This window comes from Chinchilla lanigera, unplaced genomic scaffold (genome assembly GCF_000276665.1).
Source record: "Chinchilla lanigera isolate Chin_1 unplaced genomic scaffold, ChiLan1.0 scaffold00079, whole genome shotgun sequence".
Taxonomy (NCBI): Eukaryota; Metazoa; Chordata; class Mammalia; order Rodentia; family Chinchillidae; genus Chinchilla; species Chinchilla lanigera.
Window position 1 is genome coordinate 2,122,793 of NW_004955480.1, and position 25,591 is coordinate 2,148,383.

General features: G+C 38.8%; 1 protein-coding gene across 2 annotated transcripts in view; it reads right to left on the reverse strand.

Moving 5' to 3' along the window:
• LOC102027409 (cytosolic beta-glucosidase) overlaps positions 1 to 25,308 on the reverse strand; it is a 113,989-nt gene extending 88,681 nt beyond the window's left edge. For both annotated transcript variants that reach the window (XM_013503307.1, XM_013503306.1), the window contains exon 1: positions 25,200 to 25,308. In XM_013503307.1, the coding sequence (XP_013358761.1) occupies positions 25,200 to 25,257 (58 nt within the window). In that variant the 5' untranslated portion in view covers positions 25,258 to 25,308. The remainder of the gene's footprint in view (positions 1 to 25,199) is intronic.
• Positions 25,309 to 25,591: the final 283 nt, after the last annotated feature.

Below are 25,591 nucleotides of genomic sequence, written 5' to 3' on the forward strand. Positions count from 1 at the left end.
CTTGGTTATTTCCAACAACAGAAATGTATTTATTTTCTCACAGTTTAAGACCCCAGAAGTTCAAAATGAAGGTATTGGCAAATTGGCTCCTTCCAGAATCACAAGTGAAAATTTCTTCCATGCCTCTCTCCTAACTTCTGTTGGCAGCTGAAACTCTTAGCTTTTCTTGAATTGCAGGAGCATCACTGCAGCCTCTGTGTCTGTCTTCACCCCATCATGATTTAGATCAAAATGTCTCCCAAAGTTTCACACTTGGAGGAAGAGCCCAGTTAGAAGGGGTGAGGTATAGGGGCATGACTTACTGGTCTTTTATCATCCTCAGCTCCTCCCTTCTGTCTCTGTTTCCTGACCACCATGCAGTGAGCTCCCTTCCTCCACCGGGCCATTCTCCCATGCTATTTCCACGATGAAACCAGCCGGCCATAGACTGAAAGTGTGAGCCTGAATAAACCTCTCCTCCCTCAAATCTCAGTTGTTAGGCTTTTTGTCTTAGCAAAAGAAAAGTGACTAAGACAAGCCCTTTGTGCATCTCTGTATCTTCTCTTTTCTTTCCTTTTATAAGGGCACTCAGGCTGGAGTTGGGGTCCTAGCCTAAATCCAGGATGTCTTCATCTCAAGATCATTATTTTAATAATACCTGCAGTCACCCTACCTCCAAATAAGGCCACATTCCCAGGTACTAGGCATAAGGACGGAGATAGACCCTTGAAGCCACTGTGCAACTCACAAATGGGTGCAGAGGTAAAGGGCTAGGTTTGCAGAGGACAGAGGCAATGACAAGCTAGAGACCACAGGGCATCTCAGATGCCAGGATACTCCCAAGTGATGCACCTCCAAAATGCCCATAAGAAAAACATCAGCTGTAACTGCCAAAACCTGAGAGTATGAAGCTACATTAGAAACTTTCTTGTTTGCTCCTCGCTTTCAAGCAGGTTAGAAACCATGGCCAACAACCCAAAATCAGAAAGGAGCATGGGAAAAAGCTGACCTTAGCCCCTCTTCTTAGAGGTGGGAAAAACTTAGCCCTAAATCCAATTTGGAGTTTTAACTCTTACATAGTTTGATGGTTCTAATACAAAATTGAAGTAGTTTTGCAACTTCAAGTGGCCATATGCCTCAGCCAGGGACCCAGCAGGAGACAGCTGGCACTTGCTGGGAAATTGAGGAGAGTTTAATAAAAACAAGATAGTTACAGTGGTGTGAGCAGGGTTTGAGGAAAGCAACAAGGGATGGTGCAGTACCTCAGGGCTTGCAACAGGAGGAAGCCATTAGTACACAAGAAGGGGTCAGGGCCAGAACTGTTTTCAAAGCCTACAGAGAGGAGCAGTTTGCCAAGGGTTCCTAGCAAGAGAATAAGCGTTTTGTAGAGGGACACTGCCAATCCACTGCAGTCCAGCAGGAAGGAAAACAGCAGAAGAAATACTCGGGCTTGTCTCTCCTCCCACTCTGCTCTGCCATCTCTTGTTAGTACTTCCAGTTACTGACGTGCAACAGAAGATACAGAACAGCAGGACTCACCAACCCATCCACCAATGGACCTCACAAGACCCACAGCAGGGGTGGGTGGACAGTGGATCTGGATAGGCAAAGAGAAACATTCAGGACACAACAGCACTTAAATCAACCAGGGAAATAGAGTCTGCTTTTGTTTAGTGCTAAAAAAAAAAAAAGGGAAAAGCTATTCCCACTCTGTAAGTGTGAAGGGCCACTGGGAAATAAAAACAAAGTCACTTTTAGGAGTGTGTCTTGAGAGTTCTACTTGTTGGCTGTACCAATATAATACACAGCAGAATGTGATTATAATTTAGCTACTGATTTGACAATTCAAAGGACGCAATTCTTATAGGAATAAGTAGTGAGAGGGACTATTTCAATCCTAGTTCTGGGATTTGACCTTCTGTCCTCTAATACTGTACTTGTGACTGTGTTTGTTTTCTGATAATCATAATGTCTTTAGCTACAAAGGCTTCTGAGACTCCCTCTTCATTTACATTAGTCCTGCTTAATATATTCAGCTTTTTGTCTTAACTGCTTTTTCCTCTGCTATTCTGCTGTAATTATTCTTTTATCTTTCCATTGAGTCTCCTCACTTTCAGCACTGACGCACTGAATCCCGCTCTCTAGTGAAAGACACTTTTCTCTATCTTTGCAAGAAACCTGTACTCTTCTTTCCGTCCACCAGAGCAGTCCATTCCTCTGCACTGACTTTGGCTTCTGACTTCCTCAATGCTAATCTGAGCCCTATTTGGAAGGATGGAATGGCATAATGGGGAAAAACCACGGTGACAGTAATTGTAGATACGAAGATATCGTTTATGGAGCCTTTATAATGGGCAGGCGTTGTGCTACACACTTTATATTTTTTTATAACTGCTAATGTGACTGCCCTCTGAAGAAAATATAAAGCATGTAAGGTATTCTCGAATTCAAGGATTTGAAGGTCACAGAGCTAGCAAATGCTAAAATTAATATTGTAAGTCAAGTGTGATTGAACAAAGCCTAATTTCTTAACTCCTCGTCTGTAGTCTTTCAGTAATATTTTCTCTATACTAACTCTCTCTGGGGTGTCTGATCTCTACGACTTGAGGAAATTCACTCAAACTCCCACACCTCAGTTTCCTCTTGTGTACAATCAGAAGTATGCTAACACTTGGTCTTCCATTTGACAGAGTGGATGTATTGGATGTACAGTCGAAGCCAGTGATTTAAAACTGACGGACTGGGAGGCAGTATGTAATTGTCCTTGGTGTTCATAAACGCTTTTGTGCCTACTTCTCTAGCTGTCCTTCCTTGTGGGCCACTCCCCTGACTGCAGATCTCGGAGTAACTAGTCGCTTAAGGAACACACTGTTTTGTCTAGCTGGCCTCCTTCAGGACTACATTCCCTGCATCTTTCTGGAGAGGCTGACAACCTGGCTTTTTCGGTACTCCAGGCCAGAGCCCACCCACATCCGTGTGGTGTGCCCACTATGCCCTGTTCACAAGTCTCTGGGATGCTCTGAGGCTGGTCATCATGCTGGCTCCTTAACACCTTGAGAAGGGCATACATTCTGTTCCAGAACTTGAAGCAAGAGGAAACAGATCCTGTACAAAACACTGTAAAAGCTGTCCCCAAGGGCAGGAAGGATTCTTCTCACTGTCCTTTTTTTCTGTTTCTCTCTAAAAAAAGGTAAAATAAAATTCTCTTATTGCATAACTATGGGACAAGAGATCAAACACCAATGTTTAAAATGCAAAAGATGCCCTACATTCAACCCTCTGCCGCCCAGAAGAAGCACCTTAATTAAACCCTTTAACTCTTTCCTGCCTGTGTGGCATAAAAATGACAAAGTGCTATTGATCTGTAGCTTCTTGCTGACATCACCCGAAATATAAAATACTCTTGAGAAGCCTTGACTTCTACGAATTTTCCTGGCCTGATTCCAAAAGTAAATCAACTCAAAAATGTTATAAGCACTAACTCAATTTTCACTATTTTCCTATCAGTCATGAATCACAGGTTTTCATTTGTACAACACAATTAAACCCAAAAATTGACTCCTTGATTCTGTTCTATGAATTGGACAAGGTAGATTAATTCCCTTACCCAGTTAAACATGAACATCTTGTTTTAAATAATTCCAATTTGATGTATGTTTTCTGGATACCTATGTAAAGTTGACATTCATTTTAAAATGGACTAACACCATGCTTTTTCTGACTAGTGAAAATCACAAGTTGCCAAGGTAGCTTTTATCAAGTTAAAAAATATTGATGGAGCACTACAGTGCTCCAGACAGTACGGCAGCACTTTGGGGTTTAAATTCTAGTTTCTATTTCCCAAAAGAAGTAAGAAAGGCTGGGAAGGTACACTTGAAGATCTAGTCATGAAAAGTGAAGGATCTTATCCAGATATTTGTATCCTAAGGAATTCTGAATCCTCTAACTAATGAGGCCAAAATTCTTAACTTGTCTAAACAGGAATGTGGATTTACAACTTCCACATACAAATTCACCTCATGTATCTTAACTTCTTTCAGCCCATGTCTCTTCCTCTATAAAAAGAGAATGATTTTTTTAAAGAGAATAATTATATTGAACTTGCAAGGTTTTTGTAAGGATGTATGTAAACTGCCTGGCATAAAGAATGGAAAATATTAATTTTTTAAAGGCAGCTATTATTGCTACTGTTATTATCAAGATAGCAAGTTTTTTCTATATGTTACTTCTTCTATTTTTAAATATCTCATTAGAGCTGCAATGTACTTAGATCTGTGACATGTATCCAAACTCATTTAATGACAGGCTAGGTCATAAGGCAGCTTTGATGTGGTTTTTGTCTTACAGAAAAATGTTGCTCAGAATCAATGAATCATAGAAATTAAAAGCCAAACTTGAGGTATTATTGAGTCATAGTCCATTGCCTGAGGAGAAGAGAACCATCCATCCCCAACACACAGGTCTGCAGTTGGCACTGTTAGGTCTCACTAGGTCTGTATGTGCTGTAAGTTTTGGTATATGTGAAATGGTTAATTAGAAGACATAGGGGAATCTGAAATGTCATAGCAAGTTCTTCTTGGCCCACTGTCACGTTTCATGAATTCTTTTGCTGAACCCATTTGGATTAAGCAGTGACCCAATCCAAACACATTGCTTCTGTGACTCTTATCTTCTATCAGTTTTTTATGTTCCAATACATCTGCATGGTGTGGCTCAGTAAGACCCATTAAGTCCTTGTGCAGTGTTTACGGCTAATTTTTTTATTACTTCTTTGAGGCTCTGCTATCTCACAATAAAGTGATAAAAAAAAAAAAAAACTACTATGCAGAGAGTAAGTAAAACTGTTTTCTAAAAGATCGCATATGATGCACCATTTCAACCTGGGAATTCTCAGAGCAACCCTGTGGATGAGAGATAATCATTTCTTATGGGTTTTAGGTAAAGATATCATTTACCTTTATTTGCAGACACAAAACTCTAAGAAAACATTTTTTGCCATCAGCGCCTCTGGCTTTAAAAATATTTATGAGATTGAAGTAGTTACTTGCAGGCAGACATTTCATTTCAATGTCATAGGTCAGACTCATTGGCTAACACCCCAGATAATATTGATGTACCTTCAAAATTTAAGGTAATGTTTATATCATTTATTTATTCGTTCATATATAGAGCACCCATCCTGAAGTATCTGGGACACTGAACAAGGTTTATATAAATCTGACTGTTTTTTCCTCTGGGCCATTTGGCTCAGTCTGGTAGACCATAAATATCCAATAATACTGTACAATGACAAAGCATCTTTTATGCAAACATCGCTAAGCACATTATTCACCCATATTACAATCTCCTTTTTTTACAATCTCCTTTTTAACCTACTGGTAAAGTCACAGAAACTAATTGACTTTCTTCAAGGTTCCACCACAAATTTTTTATTTTGACGATCAAAGTCCAGGTACTCTGATCTCAGTTACAGCTAAAGGGAAAAACAAACAAACAAACACATTTTTAAGGTGCTTAAGCTGATAACCTACACTAAATATTTCTAAATTGAATCTATTAGACAAAACGTCTTCCTTAAAGATGTTAAATGTTGTGATGCATCCAACTGAATTTTATAACTTTTGCTCTAATTTGCCCAAAGCCAGTTACCATTTTCAGAGCCCCAAGAATGACCTATTTTAATTGAATCCTGTTACGAACACTTAAACTTTCACACTCTAATCAAATCAGGTTTCTAAATAGAAATTAAAGTTGGGGTAGAAAACTAAAACTTTTCATGGGAGGGTCCAGTTGAAGGAAGAAGGCAGCAGTGCCAGAATATTAAAGCAAAGCAAAAAATTTGGCAACTACTGTAACAATTAGGCAAGTCACATATGCTTCATGCTATCCAAGCAAAAGCAAGTATTTTAATTATTTATTTTATTTCTTCTCCCCAGTGTTAAAGAAGGCAGAACGCATATAGAAAACGAATAGAATGCAAAACTGGGGAGATTATTTTTAATCATCCACAGTTCTTTCAGTGATGCCATAAGAACATGCAGCAAACCTCCAGTCTCAGAGTTGTCCAAGGTCTAAGCCAGGAACCCTGAAATGCACCACAGTGCTGTCACCGAGGTCATGCTTCTGTGTGATGACGTCAGCCAGTGCTGACTAAGGCAAGTCTACAAGGGCAGGCTAGATCCTGGGAAATGTGGGGCTCTTCTGCTGGGTGCCTGCCTCAAGGACATTCGTCCACAGAGCTTGTTGAATTCCTCTTTAACGGTACAGTAGTCTAAGCAGTTTACTCCCATGCTTTCTTCCTTTCTTCTCTCCTTCGCTTGTTATGCATACGTTTCAGCCTCTCTGGACTTCCTCCTTATTGTCTCTCATGAGCAGTTCTTCCTAATCTACTTTGTGCTTGTTCAATACCCTATTGCTATGTGCTTCTCGGAGGATACAGACTAACACATCATCTGATGATCACGGAGATTGCAATGGTGGTGATAAAAATTAGGATGATGAGGATTAACATTCTTTCAGTTGTTTCTTTTTTTTTTTTTTTTGGTTTTTGGTTTTTTTTCCGGTACCAGGAATTGAACTCAAGACCTTGTGCTTGCCAGGCAGGCACTGTGCCGCTGAGCTAAGTCCCCAGCTCCCTTTTCAGTTGTTTTTAAAAATTCCAGGCCCTATACTAAAAAGTTTCCTAAATTATTTCATGCTGCCATTCTTAAAAACAGTCCAAGAGGTATGTGCACTTACGTGAGAGAAGTCTTAAAGAAGTTAAATAACAAAACAAGACAATGTTGCTTATAAGCATAAGAAATCAAATTTACTTTTCTGTTTTTCCTGTGCCTAGAATATGCCTGTGCCTAGAGGCACTGGAACCAGTAGCAGCTACTTTATCTTCGTACTAATGGCTTACAGTATAATCCTTAATCCTCCTCCTAGATAGCTTTATATAATTATAGTTAACTCAAAATAATAAATGTACTATGTTAAGCCTTTTTTATACAAAGTTGCATTTTTACATGAACATTTCCTTAATTCAGTTATCCATTTGTTGTTGTATAGACCTAACTTAATCATTCAAATATTATTCAATAACCTATTTTAATAAAGTATTTTCTAGATTTGAATCACATATATCAAGAGCCAATACATAACATCAGTGTAATTGGGTGAAATTTTTCTAGGCCTTTTAAACAAAGGTCAAGCAAATGAACCAAGGCCAAGGAACGTAAACAATTGGGACCATTAAAGCATCCAAAATTATAGTACCCAGTCTCCAATTTTAGAATTTATTAACACTATTACATAGACCACTTAGTAACAAGCCAATGGACATTTTCTAAATGAAACAATTGGTACAATAAAATGCACTTAAAAAGGTTTATATACCATAAGCCTCTTTCTAAGAAAGAACATTGACATGGAACTTACAGCAGCTTACTAACTCAAGAATAGGACTTTCTGATGCTAAGGAAGGTATTTAAACTAACTTGAGATTCTTTCCACTCAGGAACTAATTGACTTTGCTCGAGCTCTCCCAGAAATTACTAGGTCAGTCTTCAGTCATGGCAAATTTCTACCAATGTCTTAATACAACTCTCTGAATGTAGAATTTTCAGGGTTTTTTGTTTTTTGTGGTTTTTTTTTTTTTTTTTTTTGCATTGAATACTGATTATGGTAGCTGGATCATTTCTATTATATGCCAATGGGCAGGATAAAAGGGTGTTCCAACAACAACCCTTAAGAGATTCCTAGCTAAATAGGAATGCCAATAAGAAGACTGTCCTTGCTTTGCAATGATGTCTTTAGGACATATTACCAAGACATTGTCTCTCAAAGAAGTTGCCTTCCCAAAGTGCCCCTTCACACACAAAAAAGAAAGCTACAGCCCGTCCCACCATGAAATGTCATGGCTACTTGCATCTGAGTGAGGAAAGCAATAACTGTGTTTGCAAGCTATTACAGTTGCCTCAGTTTTATAGACATTGGAAAGACCCACTTTCTTTGTCCAATTCAGTACAAACTTTATCTCTGATTTTTAAAGAACCAAGAAACTGAATTTCTACATGTTTTACCTTCGCAAAATCCACCACTTCTGCCATTTCTTTCCTGAACATTATAACTTGGAATGTTACCTCTTCCCCAAACTGTATCATTCACAGTAGCTATCAGCTCCCTATTGTTTTTTGTTGCTGGTTTGTGGAGCTTATCATACCAACATGTTCTGGTCCTGTCACTAATGAGTTGGATGACAATCAATCACTCCAGCCTCTACAAAATAAAGAATATACATGGTGTTTTCAGAAACCATGTTTCCTGGGGAAGAATCAATAATTTCCCTGTGAGGAAAGAGAAAGGAAAAAAGGAACTGAGTGACTATTCTCTCACATTTTCTCGCCTCCCCATCAGCCCGAGAAGATCCATCTCTGTCTTTTACTTATAAGCATCTCCAGTTAGATTTTCTTGAAAATATGGTTCTGCTGCACTAAAGCACATTTAGAAAACCTCTGAACTAGAAGGCTTCTAAAATTCTTACCACTCATTCTATGATTCTGTGAGACTGTCAGTTCATATAGGCTTCTGAGCTCAGCTGATCCGCAGAACTGAGGGTAGACATTTCAGGCTTGCTCCTGGCACCTCTTACTTTCCTTTATAACCCTGTTCTATGCGTTCTGTTCCCATTATCACTTCAATCACCAGCTACACACCAGTGACTACTAGCAAATCCAACCTGAAGCAGAGATAGATATTTTCAGTTGCCTCCCAGACATTTCCTGAAAATTACCTAAGGGAATCTCAAGCCCATTCTGAATCTATTATAGTTCTACCATACATGCTCCAAACCTGCTCCTTCTCTAGTGTCTTACTTCTATTTATAGCCTGACCAGCCAACTAGATACCGAAAATAGTCGCACAAGACATCTTAGATCTCTTACTTCTTTTACACCCTACCTTGTTTTCACAAATGTGCCCTGCTGGTTCTCTCTCGGTGATATCTCTTTGCAATTTTTTCCTACATTTTGCTCCTTCCACTAAAATCCAGGTAATCATCATCTACCTTACCTCTGGCAATAGCCTGATATATTCCCAATATCTCCTTCCTTTGATTTATCTTCCATGCTTTCTAATATACAGAACTGATTCCATTACTCCCTTTGCTTAAGAGCATTTCATGGCTAACAAATACCTAATGCACATGACTTACCATCAAGTTGTTAACCTGACACCTTATATGAATTACAACAGGAACCTAGTCTACCTTTTTAATTTCACATCCTACCATTCACCCTACCATCAGCAAACATAGACGCCTCATCAAAACATGAGCTGTCTACAAAGCACTCATACAGGCTACTTACCAAAAAGGTAAATTCCTGGATGCCATTCATAAACATGGTTATTTTGTAGTCTTCCAAGTGATTAGAAGAACTCCCAGTGATTTACATATATTCTAAACTATTTAAATTCCAAACCATTGATCTACTTAACTGGAAATGACCACACCATTTTTCCAAGTACAACGTAAGTATTAATACTTTTGTTTCTTGGCTGAAATTCTTTCCTTTCTTGATATACATTTTTCTCATGTCCTTCCCTGACAATTGAAATAAAATGAAAGCACACCCTCTTAAAACCCAACTTAGATACCACAACAAATCTTCTATTTTGCGTTTCTGCTGTTGCCATATGTGTTTAAAATGCATTTGTTTGTTCGGTTGTTAGCAATATTGCATCACACCAGCCATGAGCAGACTTCTCTTCCATTAACACTTTGGACCTATATGATCATTTTATTCACCTTTACACCCTCAAGTTATAGTTCCCAGCAGAGATAAATATCTAATTGGAACAAACAAGTAACTCTATATCAGTAATTTAAATAGTCATAATTTAATTTAATTAATCATTCTTGCCAAGGAAATCAGGTCTCCAACTACAACATGGGACATACTTTTTCTGGATTTTTTGGCATAATTTCTCTCCAGTGAAGAGAAAATTTATCATCCAACCATAGACCAATCATATCATAGCTTACTGTGACTGTATCTGCTCTTTAATCAAGATATAGTAAGAGTTGGCAGGATGATTCTGGGAACATAGTTTGCCTTAGTTATATAGTATCAATGCTAAGATCCTCTCAGATCTCCCTTTATCAAATCATTTGGGCAAAAAGAAGTTCTGCATACCTATGTTTGCCAGGTTCTCAGCATTACAGGGAACTGAGTCTGTTACCTCCATTCCTAGCTCTTGTTTACATAAGCACTGTAGACAATGAACAAAACCCCTTTGAGACATTAAAGGCAATGAGCAAAGCCTCTTTGTGATATATTCCACATTGAAAGAGGCTTCATGCCCACTCTCTGTCGCAGAGCAGCTGATATGAATCCCTGACCTGGACCGACCATCCAATCATACAAAATAATGTAGAAATAGATGAAGTAATGGGTCATCAAGAGAAAATGTTGCTTTGTCAAAGATCCCCAAGTAGGCATCTGCTTGATGGACTACAACGACTCCAAGGAAGATTATTGTCTTTAGAGTAAATAATACACTTTGTTCCCCAGGTCTCAAAGCCTGCATTTAAATGATTATTCATAGGCGTTGTGGGAGACTTTAAGCTCTAGCTTGGCAATTCGCAACATAAAAATGGGTAATGTTTCAAAACCCTTGTTTATACATCCCATGCCCAGAAACTCACCATTGCCTCTTCCATTATGTTCTAAATGCCCAGGCCAACTCAATCTAGTTATCTCATTACAGTCCTGCAGGGTACTCAGTGACACCGACCCCACTTACAACACCGATCCTCTGGGAAAATGTCCTCTTTGATCCTAGTCAAGTGGCCTGCAAATACATTTCCACCTGGATCCACAAGTGCACCCGGAAAGGTGGGAGGGCAAGAACGAGATGCGAATGTGCTCAGATGTTCCTAGGAATCAGAATCGTTTTATTCCTAAGCATGCATTCAAAAAATACCCTTCTCTAAATTGTTAATGCTCATTAGGAGCAAAGAGAAATAGCCTCTACTATCTAGAGAGAGATTTTTCAGAATTTGAAATGACTCCCACTCTCTCTCTTACCTGGCTGAAACATAATCATGGTTATAAAAAGACTTGACATTGACTCTCAAACCGTCTGACCTCTCCTCTATATTTTCAATTTTACCCCTAATTCCTTTAAGTGTTTATTGTAATTAGTATTTATTTTAAATGGGTTTTAAATGGATGCATCATAGGAAATAACTTCCTGTTTTGAAGCAATTGAAAACCAAATATATTTACAGTTTCAAGATATAAAATAAATCCTTTCAAATTAGAAAATACCTTTTTAAATATTTAAATGTAAAGGATTTTTTGAATCTCATTTATTTTGTCAATTGGTTCTGCTTAGCATTCGTCAGTCCAGTCCACCCTCAATTATCCATACTAAGGAAGGGGGATCAGTGGCCTGGATAATCTAAAACAGCAGACAATTTTAAAAGCCCTTGTATTTGGCCTGGGCATACTTTACAATCAAATTCTGATTATCCACACTAATAAAAGCAAGAGCAGGCACCTTGAAAAAGATCCAAAACCCAGACAGACCTGCTCTGCTGGTATAAGGCACCCCAGGAAAGACAGCTACAAAGTACAGTGAAAGGAAACACACATGCACAGATGCACGCACACACGCGCGCACACACACACACACACACACACAGATGTACTATCCATACCAACATTCATTATTAGTCATCCTTAGAATCATGGAGTTATGTTCAAATACCCACAAGGAAAAAAATCACACTATACATGTTATTTGAAATAGTTTAAGAACAGTTTTGTCCAATGAAGTAAAATTGGTTTTGGGGGTACTTTTGCCCCATCAGACACCCAGCCAGGCCCTTACAAGTATTAGCAAGCTCACAGTAACATACTCAGAAGACCAGCATACGAGACTAAGATGAAAGATGCTGTATGCTGCAGTAGGAGCAGTCCTGTCCCGGTATAAGGAAGCCTGAACCTTTGTCCTCGGTTGATATCTGTCCACGCCAACAGTTGTATGTGCATTCAAGCAAATGAAGCAGCAGGTGCAAAGGTACAGAGGCATGAAGGTCAGGGTGTATTTTAAGAATTACTTGTGCTTTATCTTAGTGAAAGAATAAAATATTCATGGAGAAGCAAGACAAGAAATTTCATATATTATCAGAGATGAAATTACAGAGATTTTTCTGCCATCCAAGAAGTTCAGAAGTTACCCTGTGGAAGGTTAGATGACAATAAAATTTCTTAATGATTAAAATATATTGAATACTTGCAGTTTGCCCAATACTTCCCTAAGCGTTTGATTCAGAAATACATATAGTATTTATAACAATTCAAAGATAGGCACCCTTATTGCTCCCACTTCATTAATAAGAAAACAAAGGTCTACAGAGCTTAGCCATCCCCCAAGATTGCACAACTGTAAATAGTGCTGTCAGGGTTCCGATTTTCGAGTTCATGCTTTCTTTTCATGCAGGGTTCAAATTCTAGAGTTCATGCAAGGAGCAATACACAAGAGAGATTGGAAGAGGGAAAGGAAGTGAGGAGACTTAGCATGGGGGTAAATTCCAGAACTAAAGGAAAGGTAGAAGTAATTTTAAAAGATGCATCATTGAAAGAATCAGAGGATGTAGCACAAAAATATCTGTGTGTTGGTTTAATAATTTTTAAGGAATAACTTTACCTGATCACCAATGAACATAGCTCAAAAGCAACTTCTACCAGGTGAACAAGTCCAAGAAACAACATAAGTAGGACCTCCTCCTTTTTCCAATAAAATGTTGGCATATTCATTGAAAAACTAAATATCTTGTCTTAACTGAGTGTGGACAAGAAACATTCATGTAAAACCATTTGGGTCATTATATAGAGCCCACACTCCAAATAGATTATTGAGATACAGCTGTTTCCTGTTTCTCAAGGTTAAATCAAATGAGACATAGTTGACTCAATTAATCTTTCTGTGTAACATCCACACGTAACATCCATGGATAGGATGGCGTAGGAGGAGACGAAAAAAATCAGAGCCACATTACAGATTATTGAGATATTTGTTAACTTCTTAAGAAAACCAAAGCCATTCTGAAAACTGTCTTATAGTGGAAAAGTGTGCGTGGGCATGCGAATCTGTGAATGAAGAGGGAAAGATTGAAACTGCATCCTGAAAATTTTTAAAATACCCTCTGGCTGGTGTTTATTTTATTTTTGCTGTTTATATCTTTTTAAGGCCTACAATTAGTTTACATTACTTTCGGAACACACACACACAAAATTCCTGAACATGTGCAAAGCATCCATTTTACTAGGAACCTGGCCAATACCAAATAATACACCAGCAGAAGAGCAGACCCTTGTTCAATAAATAAGCCATGTGCACCAATAGTGACTACAAGAGAAACCTTTCAGATCTGCCCATGAAGCCAACTAAGGTACAGAAAAATGTAAGACATGAAGACTTTGTCCATTCAGAAATAACGGGAAGTAGGAAATTATGAAAAACGTGAATAGCTTGGAGCTGCTGACCCCAGAAGCAAATGTGTGCCTAAGTGGCCTTTCTTGGTCATAATAACCACTTCCACCTGGCTTTTCTCACATTGTCTGATTATGTCACTTGGCTGTCTGTAATTCCATTAATTCCATGTTATCTCATTTTCTCATGTTTCTCATTCAAATTAAATGCCACACAGCAGGTGGCTTATAAGCAAGAGAAATTTATTTCTCGTAGTTCTGGAGGCTGGATATCTAAGGGTGTGGTGTCAGCATGATCAGGTTCTGGTGAGGTCCATCTTCCTACTACCTAGAAAACTTCTTCTCCTTATGCATCAATATGGCAGAGGAGGGAAGGAGTGTCTCCAGAGTTTCTCTTAAAACAAGTTTCATCAACCCTTGAGCCACTGATGCGTACCGGTCCATCAGCAGATAGGAATGGGCTCTGACAGCAGGATGTGAACAGTGAGAAAGCAAGCAACAACTTATCTGATGGCACTCTCCATCGGTTGAATTACCACCTGAGCCCTGCCTCATTGGTGGCATTAGATTCTCAAACCCTACTCTGAACTGCACACTTGAGGGATCTAGGTTACATATTTCTTATGAGAATCTAATGCTAATGATCTAGGTGGAGCTAAAGTGGTGATGCTAGCACTAGAAAATGTGATTATCATGTACCACAAACATACACTAATAAAAGTGGAACTAAGAAAACCCACTCATCAGTCCATGGACAAAACTTCTCCCACAAAACCATTTTCTACTGCCAAAAAGATGACCAGGTACTTCCTTATAAGGCAGAAGACCCATTCATGAGCATGTCGTCTTCATGACTTAATCATACCCACAGGCTAAACTTTCAAACACCACCACATTGGGAATTAGGGCTTCAAAACATGAATTTGAGAGAGAGAGACACAAGTATTCAGTCTATAGTGTGCATCCTCTTTCTAATAAGCATGAGACTAGAATTTCAGAAGTTGTCTGTATTTGCAATGACAAGGAGAATAATAACGTTAAAAAGAAGAGAACACGCATCTGAAAAAAGAGGGGAATTCATTCATTAACTGTGAATAATACTTCCTAGCTTATGAGGCACTGCCATATATTAATGCATGTTAATAAAGACCTATACATAAATTAATATTATATTAAAGCTTTATTTATGTTAATAAAGACTTCCAGTGCAAGGTGGGGAATGAAGCATACATATTTAATTCTCCTCCTTACAACCCCAGTGAAATGACAGTAATTAAAGGAAGCAATCCACAACTGAGCTGAAATCAAAAAAGGCTCCCAAAAAAATTACTGTACTCAAGTACTTCTGGAAAATAGAATGCAAATAGGACCAGTCTGCCTGAGAAATTAAGGCAGAGCGTTCCCATATAAACTCACACATGGAAGACCACTGGTTAGAATGGAGAGGGCTTCTCCTAGAGAATCTTGGGTGGGTCAGTGTGGAGGAGGGCAGGCCCTACTTTGCAGGGCTCATCGTGGTAATTAATTAGAAGATCTTCTGTTCTACTGCTGGCCTGACTGGTTTCTCTACTCCATGAACAGAACAGTAGGTGCTGCCTTTACCTCATCCTGAGGTCCTCAGAATTGCCTCCTTGAAAGTGAGAGAAGTTACCTGGAGGGCCTCCTCTCATAGGTACTGGCGAATCTTAGAGAAGTAGAACAAACCCTAGAGCTGAACCTGAAGGCAAGTGGAGACAGGAAATCCAAAAGTAAAAAGCAAACACCCTCTCCCTCCATGAAGTCCTTGTTATCTGGTAGGTATTTGAGGTTTAAATCTTGGCTATCTCCTCTCACACACATAGTCCTTTACGAAAGGACTACTAATACACCCCACCTACTTACCTAGAACTCTGTTTCTATGGAGGCAGCCTGCTTCGGATAATAGCATTAACTTCAAAGGGAGCCTAAATCAGCTATTGATGTTAGTCAATGTATTCTTTCATTCCTAAACACGAACCAGCACCTAAAGATCATCAAGTATTGGACAAAAACAAGTAATTTAAAAGGTAAAAACAAAAATAAATGCATAAAGGAACAGCTCAAAACAGCAAAGATGATACCAAAAGAATTTAATATTTTAACCCAAAGATCTCAAAGATGTAGTGACTAATTAAAATTTAGTTCTTAAATTTTTATAAATTGACAAACTCTAATAGCATAATTTATGAGCTATGAAGAGATATTATGATTTGTGAACATAATGTGAGCAAATTGGTTCACATAAGTATTACCAAAAGTACTCAATTTTCTGTGGTTAGAACATTCAGAAGATACCCTTTTAGCAATTTTGAAATGTACAGTACTAAATTTATATTCATATGTAGCATGCTAAAAAAAAAAAAAAAAGCTACATTCCTCCTGCCTGACTGAAACTTTGTGCCCTTGGTCTATAATCTCCTCATTCCCTTGTCTCTGGCCTCTTGAACCACCATTCTAATTTCCTCCTTTTATCAATTCAGTTGTTTTAGATTCCACATAGAAGAGAGAACATACAGAATTTGTTCTTCTATGCCTGACATATTTAATTTGATATAGAGTCCTCCAATTCCATCAGTGTTGACAGAATTTTTTTTTAAGGAGGAGTAATATTTCATTGTATATACACATCACATTTTCCTACCCATCTGTCTGTGGATGGACACAAGGTGATTCCATCACTTGGCTAAAGGAGGAACTCTGCAATGACCCAAGGTGTGAAGATATCCTTTAATGAACTGATTTCACATAATACCCAGAAATAAGATTGTTGAGTTGAGAACTTAATTTTTAAAATTAGAATTATTAAAGGTCATCAAATGACAATATCTAGAAAGTAAAGCCTGAGATCTTTAAAAAGAAACAAAGACACCATATCTTTTTTTTATCCACTCTTCGGTTGATGGACATTTGGGCTGTTTCCATGATTTTGCTATAATAAGTTGTGCTTCTATAACCATGGGTGCACATATATCTATAGCGCTGTGGTAGGTTAAAGGGGACCTCTAATCCTAGGTTTTTCAGGAATCTTCAGATTGATTTCCAAAGTAGTTGCACAAGTCTACCTTGCCATTCACAGTGGAGAATGGTTCCTTTTTCCCCACAGCCCCTCCAGCATTTGTTGTTGGTTGATTTCTTCATGATAGCCATTCTTATTGAGGTGAGATGGAATCTCAGTGTTTTAATTTGCATCTCTTGAACGACTAACAATGTTGAACATTTTTCCACGTATTTATTTGCCATGTGTATTTCTTCTTCTGAGAAGTGTGTATTCATCTCAGATGCCCATTTTTGGACTGGGTCTTTGAATTTGGCATCTGATTTCTTTTCACTTTCTCATATGTTCTAGATATAAGTCCCTTGTCTGAGGCACAGTTAGCTAAAATTTTTCCCACTCTGCGGGTTGTCCTTTCACTCTGTTGGTGATTTCTTTTTATGTACAAAAGCTTTGTAATAGGATGAGACCCCAGTTGTTGATTCTTTGAAGTGTTTCCCTATTTAAAAGAGGATAAATTTGAGACATTTATAGGGAAATGAATGCAACTTGAGTCCATACTTACAAGTGAAATAAATCAGTCTTGCATGTGTAAACATTGTATTATCTCCTTAGTATAAGAAGCTGAAAAAGTAAATAAGACTCAAAATATACAATAGATATTATGAAATGGAAAGAAAGTGCCAAAAAGGAAAGATAAACTGGAATGTGGGAAAGGAGAAAAGAAGGAAAGGAAAGGAAAAAATATAGATATAGATACAGATATGTGTATATATATATATATATATATATATATATATATATATACAGACTCAAGATAGTTAAGATAGTTATACTACTAATTGCTGTTAGCTCATTGAAAGTAAAGGTATATACCCATATGGCTTGATCAATTTTTCATGGCTATATTTTGAAATATGAACAACTACTTTGAAGATAACAATACCCTGTACTAAACATTGTTACTCTCCTAGAATCTTGTTTTGAAATTTTATATCATTGTTTTTATTGTTTGTTTTTCTTTGCTTTAAAATAAAAAATAGAACATTTTTATAAGAAAGAAAAAAAGATAAATAAAATGAAACAAAAAACTTGTTCCTAAAGACTACAAATATCCTTGGCACTAAATACTTAATAGAGGGATTAAAAATAGAACGAATGTAACTAAAGTCCAAATACACTTGAATTATAATAGTTTTCAAGGGAAAGTTGAGAAAATCAACCCAAGTAAGAAGCACTAAAAAATGTGTCCAATATTCAACCAATGAAATTTTTGCAAAAACCAAAAAGAGATCAAAATTAGGAAATTTGTAATGAGAAATCTGAAGCTTAGAGGAGTGATTCAGTTTTCCAGTAGTCCATAAATAGAGTCTGATACATTCCAGATGTGTCTTTTTCCTACAATTAATATGGGTAAATGTGGCCTCAATGCTTGTTTCCGGCTTTCCTCCACTATGATTGGTCAGTGCTTGTGCCAATCCAGTGTACATCTGTCACTTACCTTTACTATCTGTGTGCTGAGTATGAGATGATAAGTATTTGAATATCACCCCTGCCTAAGTAATACTTTCCCATTATTAATTTCATGGTACAATGGTACAATCAAAACAAGAAGCAATTTGAGATCTCAGTGGGTCTCAAATTTGAAACTGGAAAAATGAAATAAGAATTGTTTCTATCTTACAAACTGATCAATTTCATGAGTAAATGTTGGCTTCTTGCTTTTTCTTTACACATTAAGAAAGAAAGAAATGAATGCTTCAGACTTTGATTTCTCTTTCTCTCTCTATCTCTCTCTTCTTCCTCTCTCTCTCCCTCTCTCCTCTCTCCCTCCCTCTCTTCTCTCTCTCTCTTTCTCTCTCTCTCTCTGCATATAAGAAATAGATCTTTCCAGTTACCATCATTCCAGAAGAGTAACAAGGGCAGCCAATGTGGATCAAATCCCAAACTGAATGTTTCATCCAAAGAATTTAGCAGAAAATGAGTTACAAGGCACAGAGCTGAAATTGGTCGAATGGGAAAAGCAAACAAGAAACAGTCCAGCGAATACGGGACTTGCTACTGACTTCCACAGCAGGTAGATAAAGCGTACTTCTCACACAGGTTTGTATGGACCAGTTAAATGATTTTCCTCTGTTTTTTTAAAAGAGCAGGAAATAAGCAATCTGTGTAGAATCACCATAAACACCTTAAAACCACTTCAGGCAGTGATCTTGTTCATTCTCCCTCGTTATAGTGTAAAAATATCCTCAAATTTCTTAACTATGGGATTCCTCCTTTGACACATCAGAGAAGAAATGATTAAAAGTGACCCTCAAATCTACCAACATGGAACTAAAATCAGATAAATCCGAAGCAAACAGTATATTGGTATCCAGTGCAGCACAGGGGGTTCATAACGGCATTCGTAAAACTAGGGCCTTTGCTTTCTTGAGAACCACAAACTTGAGATCCCACTCGGAAACATTAATGGAGTAATTTAGACTCTGGTTAAGATTTGTGGGATTTTGCAGAATGTGTTCACCCCTTAAGAGCCTTCTCTGAAATATTTGGGAGTTATAAGCTCATAAGAACCATAGAACTGGGTCTTAAATGTCATTTTCATAGCTCCTCTGTGGCCTAGTGAGAAAGCAAACAAAATACTGCCAAGCTACCTGCTGTTTCTGCACCTCCTGTTCCTTCTGGCCAAACGTACTGGGCAGAGTCAGCTTCATAAAGGGTTAAATATCATGGGAATTCTTCTGTATTCAAAAGTGTTACAAGACTCACTTCTGTATGCACAGTGATCACCTGCATTTTTTTCTCTGCCTCTTTGTCTAACAAATACATTTTAAAGATTTTACAATGTTCTTTACAACTCACCTAAAACACATAATTTTCCTCCTGCTTATACCACTTATTTATTATTTATTTATTAGATTTATATTGTGCTTTCCTCCAAAAGGCTCAGGGCACCACACAGCCAACGGTTATGTAATACACATGAAACTGTTCTTTTAAACCACAAACAACAAAATAGCCCGAGGAAAGGCAGAAAGGATAGAACCAGCCAGGGAAGGAGAAAGGGCCCTGGATCTGGTGAAGCCTGCAGCCGAGGAGTCACTGTGTCAGGAAGCCGAGAGGAACAGGGTCCATCTCTACCTTGTTCAGCCATCCCTCTCCCCTTGCAAAGAGCCCGACACTGTCCTCTCCTGCAAACCAAAGGATCCAAGTGTCTCCATTTTTCACAGGGGTCAGTGGAAGGCATGCTACCAATTGCTCAGAGCCCTCAAGAGATGTATCTGAATACAGATATATCTACATACACAATCGGTGAAAGGAGCTATACAACACACCACCAAACAGTGAACATTTATAAAAGGGAAAGAAATTGCTCAAAGGAAGGAACAACTGGGATGAGGGAAAGAAGAAAAAAGAAAGAAGGAAGGATATATATATATATATATATATATATATATATATGTATCTGGAATAACTATACTGCTGATGTCTGATGGTATATTAAAAGGATTTTTTATATTTTGACCAATTTTGCATGCTTACATCTGGTAATCTGAGCAACTGATTTGAAGACAATATGCAGTGGAACAACCACTGGTGAATTCGCACCATCTTGTCTAGTGAATCTCTGCATTATCTCTAATGTTTTATTTAATAATTATCTTTTATTCTCTTTAGTGGTTTGAAACAGTCTTTCATTCTTATATCTGATAATCTGAGCAATATAGTTGAAGATAACAGTATGTAATATAACAACCACTGTTAATTCCTATCATTTTGTTATGAAACCCTGTATCATTTTTAATGTTCTTGCTTTGTTTTGTTTACGTCTGTGATGTTGGTATGCTGCTACTGTTCTTTTTTTTTATAAAATAAAGTAAAAAAATACAAATGCAATTCCTGATCAGTTCTCAGCTCTCCTCAATGTTTATATCTTCCAAAGTCTCTACAGATTTTCAGAGGCCAGGGTAGCACAAAAGTTCAAACATTCTCAACACCAAAAAGTGACAGGCTGATCTCAGCATTTTTTTTTTTTCTGAGATGGTCTTGTTTTGCAGTGCAGGCTAGCCTTGAACTCACTATCTAGCCCAGACTGGCCTCAAACTCCCAGTGATTCTTCTGCCTCAGCCTCCTGAGTGCTGGTATCACAGGCCACAATGATTTAACAAAGCCATGTACTTCCTGACTTCCTGCGTCTGTAATGCTGGCAATGGAGGAAGAGATGGCAGGAGGGAGAAAAGTGGGAATCTGTTCTAATTTTCCATCACAACAAGAAATGACATTCCCTCTGACTGGACTAGGTAACCTAAATTTCTCATCAGCAAGTGTAATCACAAAAGGAAAAAATTATACTGTTGGTATTCGCATGGGTGTTAGAATTGAGTGAGCTCTACGTGCCAGGTACTCTCGTTTTACCATTACGTATGTATCCTAGGACAAATCTACAGAATGGGCAAGACCATACATTTTCCTACTTTACAGATAAGGAAACAGAGGCCCAAATAAATTATTTGCCCTGACTCTGCTAGTAAGTGCTTGAGCAAGGACCCAAACCCAGCACTCAGAGACTGGAAAACAAGCAAACACAAAAGAGTCATTCTAGGAGCTGACAAAAATAGCACTCTTGACAGAGCACACTGGCTCAAGTTCTCCACCGCGGAAGCTCTCCAGAGAAAGCTAATAGCACAACAGCCAGTTAGGGGCCACAGACAAAGAGGCCTTAACGGAAGGAAGGAGTAAGCCCTGGGCAGAAGAACAAGAGACAACCTGCCTCGGGGCAAACAGAGAGAAGCGGCCTCCAGAAGACGGGAGGTCAGAGTGGACCCGCTAAGGTTGCTCCAGTCTGAACTGAGCAAGGATAAATAAAGAAATCACCAAAAAGTTTTTCCCCTGGACCTTTTTCAGAAGCTAAACGGATTTACAGGCAAACAAGTTTAATTCACCTCTGCTCAAACGCCACTAGGTGTCCCTGTTTTCCAAACACTGGGGGCCTATCAGTGGCGGTGAACCTATGGCACAGATGGTATTTGTTTTTCTTGTAAGACAAAAAGTGCTAACATATGAGATGTTTTTCTAAACTAAAACCTTAGTATGCAAGTTTAATTGCAGTGTTGGCACTTGGCAATAAATACGTGAGTTTTGGGTTGCAGATTGGACACTCGTCTCTGAAATGTTCACCGTCACCAGATACTGCATCTTTGGAGAATTTGTTTAGTGTGTTGCACCTCCCTTCTGATTCTGAAGCTCTTTGACTGGGTTCAAAGAGTTTTCCAAAGATTTCCTCTCTCCCAAAGAGTTTTCTTTGATAGTACACTTAAAACCGCCCATAAGCAAAGTCCACAGCAGTTAACAACTGAAATTAGTATCAACCTGGAAATAAAGATTTGTTTCTTTGCCCTGAGGGGAGGTCCCAATGGGGCTCTTTGAGACTCACTTTTACTGGAGGTGGAGTGCCAGTTGCTTGCAAGTGAAAAGCTAACCCACAAGTTGGGGGAAACCTGGGGTGTTTTATAGCTATTCACACCTTCCAGGGGATCCAACAGTTCAAAGCCATACTTTGGAAGGTGGATGAAAATATCAACAAAAAACAATCATGTACGACACAGCTTTAAATTTCCTCTTTGCCCATGTTGAAGGTTCATGTGTGGAGCTGAACAAAACTGAAGGTTGCACTTACCTTTCTGAGGTTTTACTACTGCAGAAAATTTACTTTAAAAGATAGTGGATACTACTGGTTTTCTGCACACTGTCACCAGAAGAAATACATAATGCCTTTAGGGGAATTGCTAACAGTTGGTTTGGAGTCTTTCTGAATGGTAGGTAGAAAGCTTGGCTCTTCCAAGGTTTTCCAATCTTTATGTTTATTTTAGTGGGTTCCTATGTCAATATGACTTGTGTAAACAGGCTAATTATAAAAATCAATACCTTATTAAATCAGATCATTTTGTGGAGACTTTGATCCTTAATTGTTGTCATATCCCAAAGAGTATAACCAGATGGACTTGAACACTGCTGAATTCTCCTTATTCCTTGAACTTTGGGTTGTTTGCATCGATAAGTTGAGATTATGGAGACCTTGAGCAGTTTAATTCCCTGGTATTATTGTTCTGATAGCCACCATAATATTCTCCCTGATATGTTGTACACTTGCAAGAGTCTTAAATGCATTTACTCAGCTCTTTTTTGAACAATGAGTTCTGTCATTCTGGCTACAATAAGAGAAAGATGAGAAAAGCATAAAGAATCACCCAACTAATGTGACACCATGAATTCTGAAATCTGTACTGAGATCAAATACGTCCATTGTACTGATAACCAAAAGAGTTACCAGTACCCAACCAAAGTCAAACCTGAAAGGCTGACCCCCAGGAGAAAACTGAATTCAATTAACTTGTGCCTTTAGTTTCCTCCATACATAGAGAATTATAATCTACTTAAAATGTAGACAAGCTCTAATCTAACTTCAGAGTATATTCTTGTAACAAGTAATCAATTCTTGGCCAACCTTCACAGCCTAGCTTTCAGCCAGCCATAGGCTACAAATTGTACCCCAATATGGTGAGAGCTGAGTGGTAGCCAATCAAGCTACTTCTATAGGTCACTTCATTTTCTGTCATACGTTCTGCCTTTCTACATTGCTGGGTTGAGGGCTCTGAACTTGTCCTGGATCAGGGTGCTGCTCACTTCGGGAGACCTTCCTTTCTTCAAATAAACTGCTAAACATATTATGTCCAAAGTTGTATTGTGTTATGCTGCTTAAGAAGCTGAGTAATTTGCCAAAGTCACAACGCCCGTAAAAAGTAAACACAGACCCCCAGCCTGAGAAGTCTGACTCCTGGGCCCATCCTCATGACCACCAAGCTCTAGTGCTTCTAGGACCTGATTCTATTCACCCATCCCAGTGCTCTGTTACTCCTCTCTGATCTGTCCAACCTCCCTTTGGAGAAGAAATCTAACAAAGATTCCCTTTTGCTTTCCAGTCTATTTAAATCTGCCACCCTGGCCACAAAGGAATTATCTGGGAGAAGACAAAAGAAGATACCGTGTAGTAAGAAAGGTAGCACAGATTTCTGGCTTACTAGGATATCTTCAGACCTTCTCTAAAAAGTGCATAGCATCACAGAGCAGAAAATAATACATACTGTCCCCCTGGAGACATATTCCATGTGCCAGTTATGGCGACTGTAGCAGGTCTGGGAAAACAGCAATAGATGCTGGGAATTGTAGGGAGCATGGAACTTGCCAGGATTGACCTGTACTTACCTTCCTCCCTCCCCACTCAAAAAACTTCACACCACCTCCACCCTACAAATGGCTCTTCTCATTCTTTAGCTTTGAGAGGAAATGACACTGAGTCACAGAGATCCTCTTTGACTGTGCAATCTAAAGAAGCCACTTTTGTGTGAGCCTGTCCCACAATACCGTCTTATCATCCTGGTACTCATCATAAGAGGTAATGATTTCGTTAACTGACTTACCTATTCTTATTAGTGTGTTATGCATTTTCTAGGAATGCTGTAAAAAAATATCATAAAAATGAGCATCTGGAACAGCAAAAATATGTTCTTCTCAGTTCTAGAGCCAGAGGCGCAAACTCAAGGTAGGTAGCCTCAGGGTCACACTCCCACTCAGCATCTCGCTGACAAGATGTTTCCTTACCTCCTCATTTCTGGACATAGTCACTGGCCTGTGAAGTTTCTTAGCTTATGGCTGCATCACTCCAGTCTCTGCTTTTGTTGTACAAGGTATTCTACAAATATTTTTCTGTGTCCAAATTTCCTTCTCATAGGACATCAGTCTTGTTGGATTACAGGTCCACCCTACTCCAGTGTGATCTCATCTTAATTTAGCTAATTATATCTTTCAATGGCTACTGCCAAGTTCCAGAACTGTAAGAGAATACACTCTCCTTGTTTAAACCTCACAGCTTGTGGTAATTCATCTCAGTAGCCTGAGAGAGCCACCACAAAACACTCACTGGGCCTTGTTAAACCCAAGGTTTCTCACCTTTATCTGACCAAATAAATATTATCCCTGTGGTAGCTATCAACAATTCTTCATTCCTTGTCAGGGGAGATGTGTGTTTTAGAAAAGTAAATCTAGTCTTCCTGTTTTACAGATGAGGAAAGCAAGATTCGAAGAGGATAATGACTCACGCACTCACACATGGTAGGATAGAGACAGCTCAGACTCCAAATCCTTCCTGAGTTCTCTTTCCCATCAGGTAATTTCCCTTTACTTCTCAGCCTCCCCAGGAAGTGAGGTACCTTGTGAAACATTTGGCTTGCCTTTGTGCTCATTAGAAACAGAACAGGGCACTTTTCTCAACTAATGAAGGAAATTATTTAATATTTCTCCAGCCAGTAGGAGAAACTACTGTCTTTTAACAGGGGTTGGGGCAAATATATTCATGAACCAATTACAAAAGCACCTCATTCCATGTGTACTGTGACTAAAGTAGGCTTAGACTAAGTGAAAATACAGCTGAGCTTGGTCTCCATCTCCACATCCTACCACCTTTTATGCCTAAGCAAAGAGAGAAGGGACTATGAGCTGCCTCTATCCACAAAGGAGGGGAGCACAGTTTGATTTCCCCAGCTGTGGACATTTCGATCCTTCTCTTTCCTCTCTTTTTGGCTCCTGAAACTCCCCACTTCCCCAGCCATGCAGAAGGCACCAGAAGCAGAAGTCCACTCCAGCTCTGGCACAAGGGAGGCCGATTCTCCTACCTTCCACCTGATACGCTGCAGTGGCTGCCCCCCAACCGAATCCTGCCGGGAAAGCCATGGTTCCAGAAGCTGCAAACAGGAGCTCAACACCCTGGAGCTAGAGGAGCCAAGTAACTGCGCAAGTATGAAGTGAACTCTCACCCCAGAGCAAAGTGCCAACATGCACACGTATGTGCAAACAAGAAGGGAGACAGATTACAGGCTCATTCAACTGACCACAGCCTCGCTGAGAATGCCAGTCACCGTGTGCAAGGTAAGCAATTATATTTTCTTCTCCAGCCCTTCCCAGATGCACCTCAGTGCTAAGTTAGTCTTTTCACTTTTGATGTAATGCATGGATATTGTTTATTAAAGTTATATAGTTTACTAAAACTTTCTCTTAGCCAATTCCT